The sequence below is a fragment of the Convolutriloba macropyga genome, chromosome 13 (assembly GCF_964194025.1).
Source record: "Convolutriloba macropyga chromosome 13, txConMacr16.3, whole genome shotgun sequence".
In the NCBI taxonomy this organism is placed as follows: Eukaryota; Metazoa; Xenacoelomorpha; order Acoela; family Convolutidae; genus Convolutriloba; species Convolutriloba macropyga.
This window is the reverse complement of record NC_134480.1, coordinates 7375050-7398197: the sequence shown is the minus strand read 5'-3', so window position 1 is coordinate 7398197 and position 23148 is coordinate 7375050. Positions and strand designations below refer to the sequence as shown.

At 36.3% G+C, this 23148-nt stretch overlaps 1 protein-coding gene and 1 non-coding gene across 4 annotated transcripts in view; one reads left to right on the top strand and one right to left on the bottom strand.

The window, feature by feature from the left end:
• The window catches only part of LOC142351944 (uncharacterized), a 28472-nt gene extending 5704 nt beyond the window's left edge, over positions 1-22768 (top strand). Inside the window, exons 2-3 of one of the 3 annotated variants that reach the window (XM_075404220.1) lie at positions 8651-9176; positions 17925-22768. In XM_075404220.1, the coding sequence (XP_075260335.1) occupies positions 8870-9176; positions 17925-22336 (4719 nt within the window). In that variant the 5' untranslated portion in view covers positions 8651-8869 and the 3' untranslated portion in view covers positions 22337-22768. The remainder of the gene's footprint in view (positions 1-8650; positions 9177-17924) is intronic. The other 2 variants (XM_075404221.1, XM_075404222.1) reach the window with 2 other exon arrangements.
• On the bottom strand, positions 8508-8579 carry Trnap-agg (transfer RNA proline (anticodon AGG)). Its single transcript has one exon. It is a non-coding gene; the product is annotated as a tRNA-Pro (tRNA).
• Positions 22769-23148: the final 380 nt, after the last annotated feature.

Here is a 23148-nt window from a genome sequence, read left to right as displayed (position 1 = left end):
AAGATAATTTTTGATAAACAGTAACACCACAGATTGCAAACCAATCCTTTTCGCTGATATCTCAAATGAAAACTGATGATCAGTGATATCAAAAGTGATGATCAATAATTCATAGCAATCAATAATGTACGAGAGCAATTTTTTTTTACAGGTGTCAATGAAATAATTTGAATTTTAACGCAGTAACTAACAAGGTATTAGGTTCTTGTCAGAACGAATATAGAAATTCTTTTGAATAAGATTATAGAAACTGAACTCGATAAAGAGTTGAGATACAATTTAAAAAATAAGCAGATTTTAATAGCGGCCGTCATCCTCGCGACGGATATTATTTAAGCGCTCACGCGAATTTGAATTGTACTGGGGCGTTGTCTTTTAAGATCTGTTCACACATTTTCATAAATTTTGAAGTCAAATTGGAGTGGTTTTGCGGCGTACATTTTTTTCACTTTTATTTTAAATTAGTGAGAAAAAGGCGTTTGAACGAAAATTCGCTTTCCCGCTAGTGGTTCTAGTTCATATGCAGCAATTTCTCTTTGATTTTTACTGGTTTTTCGATTTTTGGATCGGATTTTTATGATTTTCTCAAATTCTTAGTCCATACTAGGCCTAGTTTTTTGTTTGAACCAATTTCTCTTTCTCGCTAGTGTTTTTTGGACATTGATTTATCAGTATTTTTGATCCGATTTTTTGGAGATGGTTTTTCCAATTCACTCATAGTCCGTTCCAGGTCTGGTTTTTAAATAGTCAATGAAATTTCTTTGAATTGTACGTCAGGACTCGTCCTGCTATTTGTTTTTGAATTCGCTTTACTTTTTGATCACGTTTTTCATAAGTGACAATTTTCACGTTTGATTTCTGACTTCCTTCACTCAGTGTATCAACTGAATGGAGTTTAAGTAATTTCCCGCATTGAATTACGCAATGCGATGAATGCTGTCAAAGTCAAAAGATCAAAATGAAAAGAGACTGGATAAATCCATAAAGCTCGGTCATTAAGCCATTGAGAATTAGGTTATCAAAGTTCATTAGTTTTTGCTAGCTGACATTGGTATTAAGCTTATTAGCTTTCAGTTTTTAAGCTGAATTAAGTATAGTTTGAGAATCTAAGTGAAACTGCACTTTTTGACTCTTAAAAAAAGCAGAAAAGAATTTGGTCAATTTGCCTCTTCTTTTTCTGTTTCAATCCCTATTTGTATCAAGTGTATCAACGGCGGCTATTTTCCGGCAGTCTGCCGGCTATGTTTTGTTTTCAAAACTTTGTGCGAAGACTGAAGAAAACCTTTAGTTGATGAGAAATTTATAATGGAGTTAGACTGAGCTGTAAGTTTCTCTTGGACACAATTTTTGCAGCATTCTTCACGAAGCTCGAAAAACTCAATCCAATTTATTTTCAATAAATTTAAAAGAGTCTGCAGTAATAGCCAAAAAGGGGCTTTAGGACTTGAAAATTATGGTCACAGAAACGCCTTTAGGTCATGGAAAAACTTTTTTTTTTGGCTAAGATTTAACTTAAGATATAAAGGTTTCTTGGTTTGAGTTATGCTATACTCTTCATGCTGCTTGGCCAAATTCAATCAATCTGATATTTTAAACCTTAAAGGGTTTACGGTAATCGCCAAAAAGTTGCTTCACGGCGAAAAAATCATTGGTGATAATAGTTCATTTTATACTACATTTACTGACAGCTCGGAAGTTGATGATAAAATAAAATGATCAACATTCAGTAGTTTATAAATCATTTCTTTATTTAAAACTTCAGCTAACTTAAACTAAAGTTAATCAGAGGTCTGAGTTTAAAATTTCCCTCAGAAACTGATTTAACAAAAGCACAACCTGATAGGATTAAAAGGATAAATTCAACCTAACGCACAACCGATTTAAGGCAAATGAAATTGGAATAATGATAGAAATTTTCTACAGTAATTAAAAACTCGAAATAAATTGTCTTACCAGCAAGTTTTCACTCCTCGGATTTGCATTACCATCGAAAAATGCATGGAATTGACCAATGGGGTTGATATTATTCTGAACGTGAAAAAAAAAAACGGAATCAGAGACTACGATTTTCTATTAGAAGGAAGACATGAGAAAACATCTAACACATAAGCGAATTTAGAAAACAAATTCGGAGATAAATTGAACACCTGAGCATGTCTTCAGATCCTTGTTTTCTTGTTTTCCATCTTTTTTAAAATCTTTAAACACAGAATTTTTCTTCTGTGAAATGAGCGTACAAAAAATATAAGATACGGCTGCAATCGCTACGAAGCAAACTGTGTTATCATCGGTATTTCATCGTGGCCTGTTCCAGTTTGACTCAATTGGTTCCGAGAAGTCATCCGAAGGAGTAGAAAGCTCTCATTCTTGTTGCTGTTTTCCATGACTGATTCTCCAAGCTCCATTGCTTGTGAAATTTATAGAATGCCGTTGCGAGGACGCCATTGTGCCAAATATGTTTGTAGCAGATATGAACTAATGGTGATTCTAGCAGAAAGTTTTTGCTGAAGGGTTTGTCACCTAAATGACGCAAATTTTTTGAAGAAAAATGCTTACGAAACAGTTAAGAAGGTAAGGAAAATAAGGTATACTCGTCGGTTTTTTCGCAATCAGAGGTTGGTGACTCGGAGAGGACGCAATGGGATTGGCACAGAATATGCCATAATATGTCTGGGAATGAAGTGATACAATGATAGATATTTTAAAATCTGTTGCAACTTGGTGAGAACTGAATTTCAACCACGGAGATTTGTCGACCAATCAAAATGAAGTGTTTGGCTGCAGCTTTTAGAATATCATGCAATACGCGTAGTCGTTCAGAATCTTTAGTGTTCTATCTCAAACTTTAGACTAACGTGGCTTTGTTTTGCTCTAGTTTCTGTTGACTTTGATAACTTGATTAGTCAAATTTGATTAGTCATGAAACTGATGTTTTGCATCTTAGCGGTGTATTCAACTGGGCATCAATTCAGTAAATCGGACTACCACAGGGATGCCAGAGTGAGAAGCAACCGATACCGTTTGCGAGGACTGTTTGCTAATCGAAGCCAAAAAATTGAGCAAAACTGTTTTTTTTTCAGAAAACATCGCTAGTGCTGACTACCAAAAGCGAACAAGCTAACTGAAATTTATTCACTATGGTGCCAAAAAGCTACGTACAGGGAATTTTTTTAAAAAAACAAGGTAAATACAATTTTGAACTAAAATCAGTTTTGTAGTAACGCGTCATTACGCTTCTAGCTGTTTCAACGTTTAGTAAGCAATGTGTAAAGTTTCAAACAACTTTCTTCAGACTTTTTGCGTTATTTTTGCTCCAAATTTCGAGTGTTTCTAAATTTTCCTAAAATCTTGTCTCTTTTCGTAATCGCTGCTTCAAAATGCTCAATTTTTAAGTTGGATTCAGATTCTGACTGTTTGATGACTCCAGCGCCTCTCATTCCTACTTTCTATGTTAACAGGATATTTTCCTCAATCTGAGAGCATTGAACTCCGAAAACATTAAATAATCCCTTGTTCATTTTCGTGTTTAATAGCCACACAGCGATAGCTGGGGCTATTATTGGCCTTCTTTTGGTTTTTTTTCATTTCGTCGCGATTTTTGTTACGACCATATGACGTCACAATCACTTCAAATCTGCTTTTTGTTAATTCGTTCATGCAATTTCAACTGAAGTGCGTGTGTGACGTCATTTTTCACCCTTAGTGGAGCGAGGTTTTTGGTTCAATCGCGTAATTAAGTTTTCGGTCACTCGTGACTTAACCCACTCTCAAAAATGACTTCCTCTCTTAAATTGACTTTTGTTTACTTTAATTTAAAGTGATAAGGTCGAATGGGTGTGTGTCACTCTAAATGAAGGTTATTTGAGAGCAGCTAATAGAGGCAGCAAAAACTTGTACAGATTTTTAATCAAGATATAACATATCGGCCTTCAATGAAAAGACGAATTTTTTTGGTCTGTCTTTTACTGTTTTTTGAGACTGCAGATCTACAAAGCTATTGTGGCCATTTTCTGACAATCTGCCTGCTATGTTTTAGTAATTTCGCACCGCTGAGATGCAACACTAAGAACAACAGTTTGCTTAAGGATAAGGGATTCTTGAGCATAATAATACATGCTTTTAATGAAAAACAGTTTTCAGCATTTCTTGAGAAAACTCTTTCATTTTTTGAGATTTGGTCTGGCTGCACTTCTGGAAGTTGTACAACAGCATGAGAAAGAGGTATAAGCCAATCTGATTTGTCCTCGATCGTGATTTTAAATTGAGTTTTTTTTGTATTGTCTGTGGAAATCCAATATTGCGTCGGGTTACTACTTGAAATTGGTTTGCTATTCACACATTGCCAAAAGTAAACGCATAAAATTATTCAATATTACATGGTAAATTCACTGTTTTTGAGAAGAATTTTCAGTACTAACATGATTTACGTTTGTTATTGATTTCATAAAATGGATTGAAAATGGATAGAATTTTAGCTCCTCAAAATTGCAAAGTGATTCCAGAAGTACTTACGGAGAAGATCTGTCTGTTCAAATTGGCCATTCCTCCGACAATTTAACAATGTTTTTGCGTTGATGTTGAAAATTCTTATTAATACAATTTTTACGCGGGACTGAATATACAGCTTCATATGGAAAAAGGACATACTTCCATCTGGATTTTCTCTGTAAGCTGGTTAATTTTTCTTAAAGAGGATCTGTTATACCTTGGAATGATTATGCGTCACCTGATAATAAAAACGTCAAAATTTGGGGGCCGAAACGTGACTTCAAAGCGGGCAGCTTGTAAAAGTGCTTTTTGTGCGCCTAATATTGAAATTAGCGGTTAGAACGAGAATTAATTCTCAAAACTTCAAAATTTCTTACCCTTTTGGACGTCGTAGCACAAATTATGATTACTGAGCACACATTATGCTTAGAGAGTAGAAAGCCTGCTGTAAATAGCTTTTTGGTACCATAGTGAAAGTCCCCTGGAAAAATCTTGCAAAAAACTTGAAAACAGCGATCTTTGCTGAACAGAATTAGGAAAAAGCACAGAAAATTTTAAAATTTGCAGTAAAATGGATACTTTTTTGACCAAAAAAGGAGTTGTAAGTGTGAAGTTTTCGCCAAAATTGTTTATATTCTTCTAAGAAAAAATGGCAAACAAGTTTGTGGAGTTGGCAAGCAAGTTTGGAAAATGAGGTTATTTGGCACCTTTTATGCAGTTCAGAAGTTGTCAGGCAGGAAATAGGAAGCTAGCGTTAAGTGAAACAGCAGTATAGGAGGTGGCGCTAAAAACAAACAAGGAGGCCCGGTAATTTCCAGTCCCTTATTTTTCCGACCCGATGTCTCCAGATTTTTTCATTGTCTATAAATGAGGGAGAGATAGGAAACTTTAAAGAAATGTTATAAACTTTGCCAAGCATACAAATAATTGATGCCGCATTAGATGTCTGATGACAATTGCCATTAATGGGACTACGAGACAAGATAAACTATAAAATAAGACAACAACAATAATTGCGGCCAAAATTGAATATCTATATATAAAAATCAAAAATTCTGCTTTTGTGTCGGAGCAATTGTTGTCTTCGCTGAAAACGTTAAATATTCCTGGCTGGGTCTCCTTTCAACGCCAATGGGACTTGTCAGGTATATGAAAATAAGACAAGAAAACAAAATAGAATAAACAAGATTTCAAACAAAATGAAATAAACAAATAAACAGTGTAGCAACTGTCATTAATGAGACTAAGCTACAAGTTAACTGAAATAAAATAAAACAGGTTTAAAATTTCAAAAACCCTTGATTATTTAAAGACAAATATTCATGTATATCAATAAAAGTAATAGAAGCAATTGGTATCAACTGAAATCATTAAATAGTTTCACCTCAACCTCTTTTGGAAGCCAATTGGACCGTTGATTAACGAGACTAAGTCAAACTACAAAAAATAAGTGAGGTCTTCAGTCAAGCCGTCAGTAAGGTTTTGCGGCTTTTTTAGGCAACTTCGTTCTGCGATACTTAAAAATGGTGTAAATAGTGTCCACAGTTAGAGAAATGATAATTATTGTGTTTGCTGAAGCGCTGCGGATCGCTTGCTTTTCAATTTTACAGAATAAACATGAAATTCAATGTTCTCATCTTGAACTTCGATACACCTAATTGACTTAATTGAAGTAGTAATTGACTTGAACTAAAAAGAGATTCGGGCGGCTGTACCTATTGGAATAGCTCAGTGCATTCAACTCACTTCCTCCAAAAGACCGGTTCCCCTATATGCAAGTTGCGCGGATTCATAATCAACGACAGGTGTGCTAATTTGTAGGAGACAGGTCAACATTTTTTCTTGGTGAGGAATTATAGTGAATATTTGAAGTATTTCGGAATCGGGCTGTTTAAGTTTACCTGAAAGTTGGGAAAGTCTCTATATGTTGTCTCTGAAGAACTTTCGAAACTGTGTCACGGCTGGTCTGAGAAGTGCTTCAATAAAATTGATTTGTTTCGACTGCTGTTCATAACATTGCATTGTCAATCACTTTCGTTTTTGTCTGTGGAACTCGATAGGAATTGGAAGTCTATGAAGTGAAAACCCTGTGACAGGAGATCATAATGTGCCCTTGTTCTGTGTGTTTCAGTCAGAACTCAATTTGTTTTTGTTCTGTTTTTAATTCTCACACTAGAGTGTGGACGAAAACTTATTGATAACAAAAATCTCAGAAAAGTTTGGGCAAACGTTTGTCTTAACTAATTCAATGGTATAAGCAATGCTTATGTTAAATTGGTCGTGTTGTGTTACTTTATTTTTGGCATTTAGCTGGAGGTCAACTGATGCAAAAGTTATTTGTATTCCGAGATAGAGTCTGATTGGAGAATAATTATCAAACTTAGGAAATAAAAATACTTGATTTTTCAATAGGCTGCTTGACAGATTTTGACTAATGCAATTGAAGTATAGCTTATGAAAATGAAGTATATTTTAGCGTAATGAATATTTAAGTTTGACAAGAGTAGAAAAGTAACTTTAATGTATTTATAAACCAAAGATTATTAATTACTTTTTTGGAAAAATACTTTATCAGAAAGCTGTATTCAACATAGCGTTTTTGAAGGTATGTCCATTTTGATAATTTAAGGCATGGACGCGGAATTTGGCGAATTTTCAAAAATTACATTTGGCGACTTATTACACGGGACATACCTTTCTTGATTTCAATAGTTCTAACAAAACGTGCTGGTGTCCCTGTGGTTTTGGATTAATGCCAAATTATTAGCGTTTCAGAAAAAAAAATGGTGTGAATTGTTATCATATTTTAGATTCATTTTTCTTATTGAGGAACTTCAACACTTATAAGTTAGCAATGAATAAGGAAGTTACTCCCATGCTGATCAGTAGCTTCTTAGAATGGGTCTTTGTGCTTACTAAATAGAAGCAGAAAAGATTCGAAAGAAAAGGTCACTTGGCTCTTAAAACTTAATATATTTCGTGTCTCGTAAATATTGTTGACACGAAGTGACATCATTGTCCTTTATGGCTAGAAGATTGCAAATTTCGTGTTTGTATATAGGGCGTTACTATGTAAAAAATAGCATGTTCGCCTGGGGTCAAAAAATTGCTCGATTTTCTTTGATAATAGCTTGTGTAGCCTTTAAAGAGATGAAACTATTTTTCTGCAAGGCTTTCGTATAATTATTAAGGTGTAAAATTATCAGTTATGCAGTGTCACAATTCATCGGCTGAAATGGTATCAGAGCTCTTTCAACAGATGACTAAAAGGCACATGACTTTTTACCCGATTCAACTCGGTGTCGCCCCCCCCCCCCCCATTGTTTTTATGCCCCCATTACGTTTTATGTGTCGTTATATAGGTTACATGACAATTTACCCAATGCCATTTTACCCAATACCAACTTACCCAATGCTCTTTGATCTTTTCGTTCAATTATCCGATTACAAATTAGCAGTCAATATGGCCAGCAACAAGGGGGGGGGGGGGGGGGGGTGGTGCTGAGGCTACTCCTTTAAGACAAGGGCAATAACGGGAAAAGGATTGATCCCCCCTCCCCTATTATAACTTGTGTGACCTCAGTCGCACGTGATATTTTTAGCATCTATTCTGTTTTGCCCCCCCCCCCCCCCCCCCCCAGCTTAAGGGCGTATATTTTTTACGCCCCCCCAGGCGCACGTGCTATTTTCTTACATAGAAACGTGCTCTATAACAACATATAATTTGTAACTGGGGGGCGTAAAACACACTGGGGGGGGGGGGGGGGGGAATGGGCTGGGGCGAAACAGAATAGATCCTTTTATTTAGTAGCGTTATATAGCAACACATTTGTAACTGCGGGTCATTATAACAAGTGGGCCGATAGAGAATAAAGTACCGGAAAAGATAAAACGGTGACTGAATATAGCCATTTTGCCATCAACTTATATATTGATTTATAGCTATGATTAGGAAACGGCGTTTGAGGAAAATATAATTTAACTTCTTTGATTAGTAAATAGTAAATGAAAAATAATTTGGGGACAGCCGGGGATTGAACCCGGGACCTCTCGCACCCTAAGCGAGAATCATACCACTAGACCACTGTCCCTGTTGTCTGTCTGTTGTTGTTATTGTTAATATACTAAGAGTAAGACGTATTGGTATTAAATTTGCTTTTAGATACATTAATAGTGCTTGAACCGACGACAGCGCTGTACTGTATTTATTTACAAGTTTGTAAATAACACCCCTTAATTGTCCAGTTTAATTGACTAGAATTGGAAAGCCTCAACTGAAACACAAAGCAATTTCTCCGCTCTTCGAATCTGCTGTCACCGAAAGAGATAGTAGCCATAACGCCTGATTGCTGTGCGTGTAACCGATGAGAAAGCAAACATTATGCATCATCAAAGCCAGCATAAAATGAACAACAATCCCAGTATGCCGGTTTCCATGGGAAGGGGAGGGGGAGCAATGGGGGGAACCGGGCGAATGCCTCCCGGCTACCACGGAGCGCCTGCCTCGTCAAGTGTCGGTCCAAGTGGAATGGTGGCGGCAGCGTCATCTATTGGCATGGGCGGTGGATTGCCAGGTGGAAATAGTGGAAGTAGTGGCGGTGGCGGTGGATCTAATTTGGGAGTGACTATCAGATTGCATGGATTGCCCCTTACTGCGAGCTCTGCTGATATTAGGAAGTTTTTCTCAGGTACCCTTCTAAATATATATGTGCATATCTATACAAAAAACATTACTTATATGTGGGCTTAAAATCTACCCATTTTCGCGGAAGATGGTGGTTTGGGCTAAAAAATGCGAAACTGCATCCAAAATTGTGAAAAGATGTGTGAGCTATAAGCTGAAAAATTATGCCACGTGGTAAAGTCCGAATTTATCAGAATAAGTTAACAATTTAAAGCCATGGATGGAACTTATTTTAGGTTGATACTCAGCCGCGTGAAAAAGATGGCAATTTATGTATGTAAAGAATATAAGAATTTAGGAATTAATACCTCGAGTAACACGAAAACGTCCGACGTTAGTAAGTTATTTTATGCCCAAATATCTTAGGGAGAAGAAACAATGGGTTCCACTTAATCCAAAGAAGGGTTTGCGATTCCTTTCAACTCTAGATTAAAATTTTGTTTTTAAAGTGAAAATTGTTCGGTAATAATATTAAATAGTCACGCATGCAAGTCCAGATGCTCTTTTATTATAAAATTCACTTGCTCGGCTTTTTCCAGCAATGGCTATTTAAATAAGCAATAACAGAAAAGAGCCGAAAGTTTAATCGCCTGTTTTAATTGGCAATTATTTGTGTCTAATGTCACAAAATTGATTTTTTCAGTCGATGATAGATTTATAGATATGCTAGTTAAATTTCTGGATATGCTTCTTCATAATTTTTCTGTACTTGTACAAAAAATTCAAATGAAAATAGATCACGGACAAATAGAGCACTGACAAATAGAGCACTGACAAATAGATCACGGACAATTTTTTTTGTAAGATTACAGACAGAATTGTACATGGCAATTGTGAAGAACCATATCCAGAAATTTAACTAGCATCAGGTTTTGCATTTTTATACAGCCATTTTTTCTTCCATCACTAGCCGAATGCTTCAGAAAATAGGAAATAATTTGCACCTTCATCGGAAAATTATTGGAGACTGTTTTTTAGCATATCTATTTAAAAGTAACCCCAATTTATTGGATTCTAACGATTTTTCCTACTCTTTTCTTCACGCTAGGGAGTCTTTTCTTCGTTGGTAAATAAATGGATGTTCTACACTTAAGTGCCAAAATTATTTTTCGTCTGAAATATTTGACTGCGTGTCGTTTTACGCAAAAAGATGCAATTACAAAGTTTGTTCAGTCGTTATCTGGTGTTCCTCTATTCCTTGCTCCCCGGATGCTATTTTTGGATAATTCCATTACTGCCGATAAAAAAATTATTATTAAAAAATTTTAAGTGAGTTCAATTTTTCATTTCAGGAACACAGAATTGTAATGAACCAGCTAATCAAAGTTTTTATTGAATTTTACTCATTTTCAGCCAATTTTTAAAACCGAAGTTATCATACTGGCAACTTCGTGTTTCTTGTTCGTTAGTTTTTAACTGCGTTTGGTTATCAAAACTGATTAAGAATACTATTTTGGTTCTAATTTTAAGTTGATTGATGCCATTGGACAGCAATTGCTCTGGGTGCGCCCGTGCCATGCCATTTTGCTCAATGCCATTTTACCCAACCTGTCATTTTACCCATTGCCAAGTTTAATTTACCCTATTATTAAAATTACCTGAACGACTGTTTAGCCGACTTTATAATTAAATGATACGCGGGACTTGATATGGAACTATCGCAACCTCAAATGGCATGTTGAACTCAAAACCGAGCATCGGATATTTGAACGAAAAGATCAATGAGCATCGGGTAAATTGGCATTTGGTAAAATAGCATTGGGTAAAATCGCATTGGGTAAAATGGCATTAGGTAAAATTTCAGGTTGGGTAAAAAGGCATTATGTAAAATGGAAGTGGGTTAATTGTCAAGTAACCGGGTGCGCCTAGTGAGCTATTTGCTTTTTCTCCATGTGAAACGGGATAAACTGTAAAGGCCTAGGGTTTTATTTCGTTGTACATTACTCCCACAGCATTTATGCTCCTAAAAGGGATGTAGTCTCAACCGCTGCATCAAATCGATCTTCAATTGAATCTGGTAGAATAATCCAGAAATTTTTATAAACAAACATTTTTTTTTGCATTATCGGAAACGATTGAGCAAATGAATTAAACGCTTAATTATATATTACTGAAAGTGTCAATATATCTGCAGTTATAGATTTGTTGTTTATGATAATGTTTCGTAAGACACTTTTATATGAAAAATCAGAATGAAAAAGAATGATTCTGGTGGAATAATCCAGAAATTTTATAAACAAATATTTTTTTTGCATAATCGGAAACAATTGAGCAAATGAATTAAACGCTTAATTATATGTTACTGAAAGTGTTAATATATCTGCAGTTTTAGATTTCTTGTTTATGATAATGTTTCGTAAGACACTTTTATATGAAAAGTCAGAATGAAAACGAATGATTCTGGTAGAATAACCCAGAAATTTTATAAACAATTTTTTTTTGCATAATCGGAGACAATTGAGCAAATGAATTAAACGTTTAATTATATACTACTGAAAGTGTCAATATATCTTCAGTTATAGATTTCTTGTTTATGATAATGTTTCGTAAGACACTTTTATATGAAAAATCAGAATGAAAAAGAATGATTCTGGTGGAATAATCCAGAAATTTTATAAACAAATATTTTTTTGCATAATCGGAGACAATTGAGCAAATGAATTAAACGTTTAATTATATACTACTGAAAGTGTCAATATATCTGCAGTTATAGATTTCTTGTTTATGATAATGTTTCCTAAGACACTTTTATATGAAAAATCAGTATGAAAACGAATGATTCTGGTAGAATAATCCAGAAATTTTATAAACAAATATTTTTTTGCATTATCGGAGACGATTGAGCAAATGAAATAAACGTTTAATTATATACTACTGAAAGTGTCAATATATCTGCAGTTATAGATTTCTTGTTTGTGATAATGTTTCGTAAGACACTTCTATATGAAAAATCAGAATGAAAAAGAATGAAAGAATAAAAACTCTTAGCAAAACTTTGACTAGAAAATATTGCTTGAACGAACAGTAAATTAGAACCCAAAAATTGTTGATAAAGGTTTAAGTTATATGAACATTGTGGCGGAGATCTATGGAATACCAACAAAGCTTATTATTGCTTGCTGAGCTGGGTTGTTGGAAAAGGAGTGAAGGTGTTTCGTTTTCTGACGTAGAATTTGCCCTTGATTTCACTAAGTTATCATAGTGATAATGAAACCATTTATTGCCTTGAAGTAATATGCATTAAGGTTGAAGCAGCATTGAAGTAAGATCTATTGTGAAAAGTGAGAAAAGAAAATGGAAATGAAAATGATATCTTGATTTTATTCATTTAAAATATCAGATAGTACTTCTGGATAAATTATGCGATTAACCAATTATGAAAAATGGTTTAAATATTCTTTTCTCAAATCTGATAAAATTAATGATTAGTTACCAGTATACTGCACGATAACATGAGACGGGAGATCAAAGTTATTGATTTCAAAATTATGTGCGACTAAAACTATCACTCAATTATTCTACTGCTAGTTGCCAGCTTGTTATCTGGAGAATCAACCCGTGTTTAACTGACAAATTTCAGCGGAGATACCGAAAAATGAAATCTATTGCCATGTTGAAGGAACCAACTCAATTTCAATTACAAAATTGATTTAAAAAATTGCAATGAAAATCAAAAATGATGGATAAATAGCGCGAAGTATATTCATGCGTAACAACAACAATATAATCTATAGATTTATTTTGATGAGCAAGAATTTAAAAGTAATGATTAAAAACTTGGATTGTATAATCAGGTAAGTTACTGGAAAAGATAAAAAAGTTTTTAGCATGGAAACTCGATACTTGACATGCAATTTATACTGATTGAAAGGTAGTTAAAATTGCAATCCCTTTTTTCTGAAGGCAGCTTTTTAGTTTGAAAAAAAAAACGATAGCAAATGCAAAAAACGATTTGACTTGGGATGATCAAAATTGGCTGTGGTTGCTCTCTCATGTAACGTTAACGTTTTTGTCTGGCGCCCTGAATGGTAAGTCGTGAACAAGATAATAGGTCACCTGGCCTGGCTAATGGCTAAAAAAATTAAACAGATGTGCTAATCAAATGGCTTGTTAGTCGAATGATCTTAAACATTGACCAATTTATAACCGAAGTTTTGAAATGGACTGAAATCTCGTGAAAACCATTATTTAAAACATTTTACAATAAAAAGCAAGCGAGTGAAATGATACGGCGATATTTTTTTTAAATCATAAGTTTTAAGTAGTTTTGACGCCTTCTCCCCAAATCTGCTAAAACCATTACGTGTCGTTACCAGTGTCAAATTGGAATATTTAAGATGCGAGTAAATTTATTCCCACTAGTAATGCTGCAATGCGAGAGCGCATAGTCATATAGGATATGTCTCACGTTTTTTGGTTTTTGCTACCATGAGAAATTTGCATAAATGGGATTGCAATGTGTTGTGTTGGTGGTATTGGAATTGACGCAAATCCGAGAAAACTGAAAGCCATTTTGGTAAGTGAATTCTTTAAGACATCCTCAGCACGCTGGTAGGGATACGTAATGACGTAGCCGTTTTTTAAGATGCACGGTATTGGGTTTTCGACGCAAAATTTTAAAAGCTGTGATAGATAGCAAATCGGGGCTAATATTGCGTTTCTTCTTATTCCTTCTAAATCCAAGAATTTTGAAATTTATAATCCAAATGAAACCTCATCAAATTGGAGCACTTTGTGACACTTAGGCACAAAAACTGTCAATTTTGTTTTTCTGGTCAACAGTGGCTATTTTCCGAAAATACTCTGGCTCCAATTGAAATTTTTGAGCCCAAAATTAGGCAGTTATACCCCGAAATTAAGCTTGTGCACTCACTGTATACTAGCAATGCGAACTTCAACACAGAAATTTGGAGTGAATTTTGCAATTTGTGTCACGTTTTCTTGCAAATTATTGTTTTCCGTTGATTTCCATTTGCGAATATTTTTTGTAAAAGCTTGCTGGTGAGTTAATGGGTCAATTTTGGGTGCCTAAGATTTGTTTTCAAGACATCATCTTCAATAACTTGAGCAATTTTTTTTAATCATTGCATTTTTGGCGTTCTGTTGTGTAAAATTGTCTTTAACAATATTATTTCATTGTCGTGACATTTGGGTGGTCTCAAGTGTCTGGGAGTCACTGTAAAAACGGATCTTTTCTGACTCTAATTTTTTCTTGAGTACTTAAATAAGCGAATATGGCAAAAATTGACATACGTTTAGTCAATGACATAAATAATAATAATAAAGAACTCAAATTCTTTTCATTTTTTTAAACGACAATCTTTTGAAGTTTTTGCAGCTATTTTCTAACAGCTATGTTTGTTCTTTAAACAAAAAGTGACCACCGCGTTGATTTCTTCTTTTGCGTATATTTTATGGTGCGCGATTTCTTGGCAAGATATGTATCCTTTATTGCTTTAATTATGTTTGCACCTCAAAAAAAGATTTCAAGGAGCCAATACGCTTTTACCAACAATGAGTTTTAAACAGAAATGGTTATTTGTGACTCAAGTATCACTTTTTAATTAGGCAAAAATCAAACACCATTTTAATCAAGCGTCAGTTAAAGTTTTCTTATCTTCAGTTTTAATTTTATCACTGAATATTAAATCAAAATTTTTGAGGAACGATGAAAAAATTACAAATTTTGACACACCATTGAATTTTGTTCATAGTCTGTCCCATAAAAATGGAACAATCGAACGTCCGAAAAACGCCGAAATCAAATGAGCAATGTGGAGAGTGTTTTTGAACCGTTCGATTGCTTCAACTTTATGGGACAAGCTATAATTAGTCGCCATGTTTTCTCATGTTTCCGTTTTCTTAAATTATTTCGGATTTCTTTGGTCAAAGTAAGCGAATAATCAAGATTAAAAATAGAAAACAAAACGGTTGTAACGTTAATAACTGTACACCAATTCAAGAAGTTTGACAAAAAACTAACAACACGATTATTGAGCTTCATTAAGAACGTAATTTTTCAGTCTCTTCAGGATGTTCTTGAAACTAGATGTCAAAATTGGAGTGCACCCGAAGGCTCACAATTTTTTTTGTTCACACATATTTACTTTCGATTTTTTTTCTTGTATAATTCATTATTTCATTACCCAGAAAACAGGAATATAACGTCTGGTTTAACTTTCTCTTAGTTTACTTTTTCTTGGAATATAGCGTCTTGGTTTACTTAAAGTAGCTGATTTTATTATCTTATGAAAATCAGTTTCTTTTAATTTAAATGGTTACTTGACAATTTACCTAATGCCATTTTACCCCATGCCACTTTTCCCATTGCTCTTCGATCTTTTAATTCAATTATCCGATGTTCGGTTGTGATAGTTTCATATCAGGTCACACGGGCCATTTATATAAATGGCTAAATAGGCGTTTGGTAATTTTAATAGAGTAAATTAAAGTTGGTTTTGGGTAAAATTGAATGTTGGGTATAATGGCGTTGGGTTAAATGGCTTTGGGTAAATTGTCCTGACACCAATTTAAATAAATCTACAATTTAAATAGAAACATTAATTGTTTGCGAGCTGTGAATTGCTCTACGAAATGGTGTCATCAGATGGTGTTAACAGACTTGCCAACAGTATACTGCAGTTACCGAAGGAAAGGAGAAATCTAAATGAATGGAGATTTTCGTTTTTCATGTAAAAACAACAAACAGACTGATTATATTAAATTGCAGAAGGAAAAGATTATTTAGGGAAGGATTATTTCATATGCGACAATTAACCGTTAAAAAGTAACTAACATAATTTTGGAAAAATAGGTAAATACTTTTGAAATATCAATACCAGTGTGTTTTTAGGACATTTCCATTGGCTTTTAATCAGCATTTTTTTTAATCAGCGCTGGTGTAAAATTTTTGGATCAGATTTTTGCAAGAAACAGAATGGACCGATTGAAAAGAATCATAAATAAAATGTTTGGATTAGTGCTATGGTTATGAGCGAAATGCCTTCGCCTTTACTGTAGTGTTTTATATCTACGAGCAATTTTGCAGAAATATTCGACAATCCATTTTGTCGTAAAGATGAGCGTGGTTGTCTGAAAAACACGACGAATGTAGAAACTGGTCAACGTGAGAATTTTCTTGGTGCCGTTCTTACATTCTTTTTGAAAATATCATGCCTTGACTGAAAGACACAATGAAATTGTCCTTTTTGAACATCAGACAATTATTGACTTGGAAGAAATTTTCTTTTTTTAGTAAATTATCTTTTAGTAAATGCAGGTAAAGATGATCTTTTATGTTGGTGGACATTATGCTGCTTGAAACTGGTTTTTCGATATATTATCCTGTCTATCAAAATTGTGACGTCCTTGAGTATTAAGTAAACTATAAACTATAAATCATTGATAGTTTAGTCAAATTGAAGCAACCAGAAATAAAAAAGAACGTCTTATATGGGGAAACTTTTTAAAAGCAGACGTGAATGACCTAAAATTGAGGCCAAAACTAATTTTTTGGGAAAGTTTAACAACGATTATTCTCCCGCTGAGCATATACGTAACACCCAAGTCCAGAACTGGTTTATTTTGCATAGCTAAATTTTTTTCTGTGAATTGAGCATAGTTGAAAAATAACTACAGCGTCAGAATATGCTAATGGTAGTGTTACATAAAATAGACTGCTAATATGGTTGACGCAGATTTTTAGCTCGATTAAAATGACGATCTAGTAACTTTTAACATGCTCAATCTAAGTGCTGAATATACAATACCGAACAAATTGGTTCGGTGAATAGTTGAAGAACTGTTGTTTAAATAAAATGGGGATTAACTATCGCTCACATAATTTGCCATAAAATTTTGAGGATATAACCTGTTTTTTCCATAACAGTAAATACTAGTTCCAAATGGTTATTTATGTCAACTAACCTACAATGGGAATGAAGTTGTAAGCTGACTGCAATTCATGGAAAAATAGAAAATCAGAAACAGAAAGATGAATAGATGCAAAATCATGTGGCCTGAATTACGAACGAGTTTTTATTTACTTGTTGATATTTTTGCAGAATGAATGATAGCATTGAGGATTGAATAAATGCCTCGGGCGCTAAATTTTCTGAATTCTGGAAAGATAAGAAGGTCGAGTTAGGGTATTAAAAAACTATTTTAAGTTCATCGATAATATGATAATGCGATTAAAACGAATCATAAAATATTGAGCTAGTTCCTAGTTTAAAATAAGTCTGGGGTGTCAGAGAAACTTACGCAACGCCAAATTACCCGTAATTTACCCATTATTGATTTGTTTCAGATGGGGCTCATTAAATTAAACTCATTTCCCAGCTGTATTTCAACTGGGATTTCAAATTAAGGCCATAATTAACATTAATAAGGAAAGAACTGATTCCTTCGAAATATTTGGAAATTTGGCTCTGACTTTTAAATGTGACGTGTTAAATTTACTCAGTAGCACAAGTTTCAATTTTCGGATTGTTAACGGTAAAAATTAAAAATTTTAATCACTAAGCATGAATTTGTCAAAGATTTTTAATAAAACCATACAAGATGGTAATTATGATATGTGAAAACTTTTCAATTACAAATTGGTCTAGCTTTTGAGAGAAAGCCATGAAGTTAAAAAATAACAAAACGCACTTGAAGACTTCCGTGGATAAAATGAAATTTTCATGGAAAAATAAACTTTGAATGACGTCATTATATGGTTGTCGAGATCAGTAGGAAGGCGTTTTTTTAGGACTGAGTATTCCCGATGGAGGAGTACACATTATTGGAGGAGACAATGGGGAGGCCTTCATCACATTCGCATCCGACGAGGACGGTCGACTTGCGATGCTCAACAACAACAAAGATCTCTCGGGGTCCCAAGTTGCGCTCTTTCTCAGCAGCAAACATGAAATGCAGGCTAAAATTGACGAACTCAGAAGTGGGGCCGCCATGGCCCAAAATGCCCCGGCTTTCAACCCCGGGTATCCGCCCGCAATGCCGGTGACGTCGCAATATTACCCACAACCTCAACAGGCGGGAAGTCATTCTAGATATTCGGCTCCGGCTAGTGGTATGCAAACGCACCATTTGCAGCAAAACCAGGCAACTATGAATGGATCAGGAGCCTCGATCAATCAAATGGCACCCGGGCAAAACGGAGGGTATGGTTTGGCTCAGACTGGTTTCAGACCTCGGCAACCCCAATTTCCAAATTCCAATGGAAATCAAAGCGCACCTGCATATCCCAATTCACGGTTTCAAGGACCCAGGGGGTCAAATCAACAAGGAGGGCAACAGAATATGCCAACAGGAGCCTCCGGACAAACAAGACCTGGGTTCCAGAATCCGATGCAGCCACAAGTTCGGGGTCCAATGGGTCCTGGCTTTAAAACTCGAGGTGGTTTCGACCCTCGTGTTTCAAGATTTCCTGCCGTTCGAGGTAATATGCCAGTGAGAGGTCAAATGGACGGTACAAAACCGGGATTTCGTCCTGGTATGACATCAACGCCCCAGCAGAACCGGCCCGCAAGACCCGGAGCTTTTGATATTGTGAGGGCGTCCGGAATGCGTCCTGGTACTCCACAGCGACCCCCTCAACCCCAAGGTTCTACAATGCAGCCAAATCCATCCGTTACAGCGCCGCAACCCAATAGCTTTAACAGACCTAGAATACCCTTTCAAAGAGGTCCAGCTGTTGGACAGGGTCAGGTTATCTCGTCATCGCAGACACCAGTAACTCAGCCTCCGAATGAAGCTGGCATGACGGTACCGAACATGATGCCAAACAATGTGCCCGCTAGTGTGAGTAGTCCGACTGGAATGCCTGGCACCGGAATGATGGGACCCAGAGTTAATATGGCACCCGTTTTGAGAATGCCGCCAGGTGCTGGATTCATCCGACCGAACAAGGACGGACCGGCAGTTGCAACGTCGGTTGTGAGCAACATCGTCGACTCGCCATCCGATTTCAATCGTGAGTCGGATCGTAAGTTAGGCGATAGAAGTACGTTTGACAGAATTGACAGGCAACATGCGTCACGGAACAGCCCAGACAGAAGCAGTAATGATGTGCCATCTTTAGCGAAAACCTCATCGAGAGATAATAGTTCAAAAGGGCAATCGGATGATCACGATCGGTCAAGACATCGAAGGTCGTCATCGCGTGACCGAAGTGGCAACAAACGATCGCATACTGCCGATTCCCGATCGTCGGCATCCCCACCCCCGAGCAAAGTCGCCAAGTCCTATTTCTACTGCATGTTGGACCGTGTATCAATTGACGTCACTGACACTCACATTCGGGACTTCCTAGGTGGGAACAACTGCAAGTCAAACATGAAGCCGATTATTTTAGCCAAACGGAATTCATGCACTGTCTATTTGCGATTTGACGATGAACGCAATCAGGATCGCTGTCTTCAGTTACAAGGCAGACGTTTGCTAAATGAAAGTTCTAAAATCTACATCTGTAAAAAGGAAGATTTTGACGATGCGTACAAAGAATTTCAATCTGAAATGAATCGAGAAATATTTGAATTGCTGAAAAGAAATCACTATAAAGGAGAGTTTATTCAGATCACGGGCCTTCCTGAACACGTGAATAATGATGACATAATGTCTCTTATCCTCAAAGGTGAAAAACTTCAAGTTGATGATATTTATGTTGCTTATGCGAATGAAGAAAGCAACTTACCACCACAATTTGCGTTTGTCCGAGCAACTACGCGAAAAGACGCTGAGCGTTTATGCTCGAACTCTGGTCGATACGTTTTAGGCAGCACTGTTGAAATCGGTAAAATATCCGAAGGGCAAATGTACCAAAAGGTTAAAGATCACCAAAATCAAATATCGGGTTTCAAATCTTCGGAACCGTCGAACAATCGCCAGTCGCGAAGTCCTCCTGCAGCTATGCGAGAATCACGCGACGTTGAGATGAAAAACGCGCGAGAGTCGGATTCCAAATCAGGTCGACGTCGCTCGGTTCCTCGAAGTCTTGATTCTGGTGACAACGATAGTCAACCCAAAGAACGCGAACAAACAAAAACAAAGCAATGCCCGGACGATGTTTGTGTTGAAATAATGAGTCTTCCGAAAGGAAAATTCGACAAGCGGGATATTCGCGAGTTCTTCAAGAAACTGAAAGTTATGCACGTAGTTTTTGACCCCAATGACGAATCGAAAGCGTACATTGAATTTGACAAAGACAAAGAGCAAATCATAGCTCTGCGAATGAACAATCAGAAATTAGGAGATCATGTAATGCGTATTCTTGCTATTGAAAGCTCGGAGTACTCTAAAATTTATCTTCAACATAAATCGAAACAAGAAAGTAAAGCTAAAGAAATCGAAGCCAAATTTGAAAAAGTTTCCTCGAATTCTCGGGAAAGCTCCGAGTCGTCGTCATCGCGTGGTGGGAAAAGATCGGCATATCCTAAGCAGTTCTACAAAATACTATTTAAAAAGCCAATTTGTACCAGTCTTGACGTGGTCAGAAAGTTTCTCCAAGTTACGTTTGAGTCGCATATAGTTCTCAGAAAAGACCCAGGGGGTTTCACCTCCGAAGCGTATCTGATGACATGTGAGAACCCGGAATCGCACTTCCTTGGTTTAGAGGGCAAAAGCATTTGCAGTATTGAAGTAATAGTGTGCAAAATTAACGAAGAGGATTTCAAAAATGGCACCAACAATATTCAACCATCGCCCACTGTTACCGCAACTATCAAACCGAAGTCTCCGGAACCGGTTGCACCCAAGGAACCGGAACGTCTGCCGGAACCCGAGTTCATTGAGACCACGCAGGATTTGAAATTGGAATCTATGGAAGTGGTCGAAGGCGATCGTGATCGAAGTTTGCCCAATTCGACCGTCAAGGTTTCCGAACTTCCGCCGCGAGTCTCGACCTCTGATGTCGAAAAACTGTTCACGGGAATTAGAGTACGTAGTAATGGAATCGCCATGTTTTCAGAAAAGCGAGAAGCAATTGTGATCTTGGAAAACTCGATTGAGAAGGAAAAAGCTCTTGGAGTTAACAATACGGTGTTTATTGGTTGCAAAATACAAGTAGAAACTTGTTCAGTTGCTGAAGCGATTTCACGCTTTCCCCTGGCCCAGCTTCGACCCATTGCGATTGCAGATATGGAAACGTTGAGTAGCGATTACGTCATAGCTATGATGGAGGGAATCCCGAAGGGCTGTGAGGCGAAACAGTTGCAGGAATTGCTCAAACCTTGCAAGATCGTTAGCGTGACATTCATGCGTGCAGTTTCAACCGCTTTTGTCCAAATGCAAAATTCCTTAGATGCTCAATTTTGCACTTTGAAAAGTGGCTTTAAAATCAGTGATTGCGAGGTTACGATTACTCCAAAACGCAAAATGGACATGGAAAAGATGATATCAGATTTTAAGAAGAAAGGATCTTCGGTAAATAACGCAGCAAAGGCTAGTCAACAACAACAACCCCCACAACAGACAAACGGAGCTGTAGTAGCGCAACAACCACCCCAAAATCAACCTGAAACTCCTGTCAAAACCGAAGCTACCCCAAACAAGCCGCCTCTACCGCCTATTGACACGACACCTAAGAAGCCAGAATTTGCGGTTCATTTATCGAACCTACCGACAACTGTGATTAAAAATGACATAATTCAGCTCTTCCAATCTCTGCCTTTGCAAGATAGCCGAATTATTTTGAGAGTTAACGAACTTGCTAGAATAGCTGATGCAATTGTACTGCTAGCCAGTTTAGCCGAATGTACCACTGCGTTCGAACTGAACCAGACTTTTCTGGGACCCAATAAAGTCAACATCAGAATTGTAACTGGAAACGAGCTTCATAAGTTGATATCATCTTTTGGTCAGATAAACTCTCCATTTCAAGCTCCGACTCCAAAAGCACCCCCTAACACCTCAGTTGGGGGTTTCGACCCTATAACCCTTCGGCTCTCTGGTCTTCCAATTGATGTAAACCCTAGCGACATTCTGGACTTCTTTAATGATTTCAACCCAAACCCTGAAATGTTAAACATATGCAATGATTCGATCACGCGTGCTTGCACTGCTCAGCTTTCGTTCAACAATCGGAATCTGGGTTTGGAAGCTTTGAAACAAAAACAAGGACAATTTTTGGGTGGCAGGAAAATTCTCATAACGTCCGTTCTTTGAAAACCAGCGATATTTTATGTATGAAATGTTGGCTAATTAGTTCTTATGGTTTGACACGAAGCTCTAATCAGAAAGAATTCGTAACCTATTTGCGTAATATTAATGGTGCAGATTTTCTTGGATGTGATCAAGAAACGATGAAGACAAACTATTGATTTCCTTGATATATTAATCACGCCTTTTAAGCTCTTTAACTAGCTCCATAAAACTATTAATCACGCCTTTTAACTGGCTCCATAAAACATTCTAAACTTACAAGTTGTTTGTTATTTGTTGCCTATTTTGAGATTATATGCTGTTCCATATCCTTGTTTTGTCTCTTTATTTGGATCCTCTTTTGAAGTCGTTAAATGTTGACAAAAGCTGTGATAAAGATGTGCTTCTTTCATTCTGTATGCTAGTAATTACCTAATTCAAATTCCCCTATCACAACGTTTTTTCTAAAAGCACTGCACTGCATTGTTCGGAAATGATGCTACGAAGCATTGTCTTATATAATTCAACAAGGAGGCTCGTTAATGTGCGTTTGCACATGATGTTCTGACCCGCGCTCATCAACATTTTTGACTTAACTGTCTTTTGACTTACATTTTTGACGAAGAAATAATCAAAAATAGATTTTTGAGATTTAAAAAAATCGTTACACAACCAAACTAATAATTGAATTGAATATTGCCATGCCTCATTACAACGAGATCTGCCATTAAAATGACTACGAGAAAAAAAACAACAACAAAAAGGAAAAACAAACAAAACTCAATATATAAAAAGCACCTAGTAACAACGTCAAATTGCAAGCAGACAAAACCCTA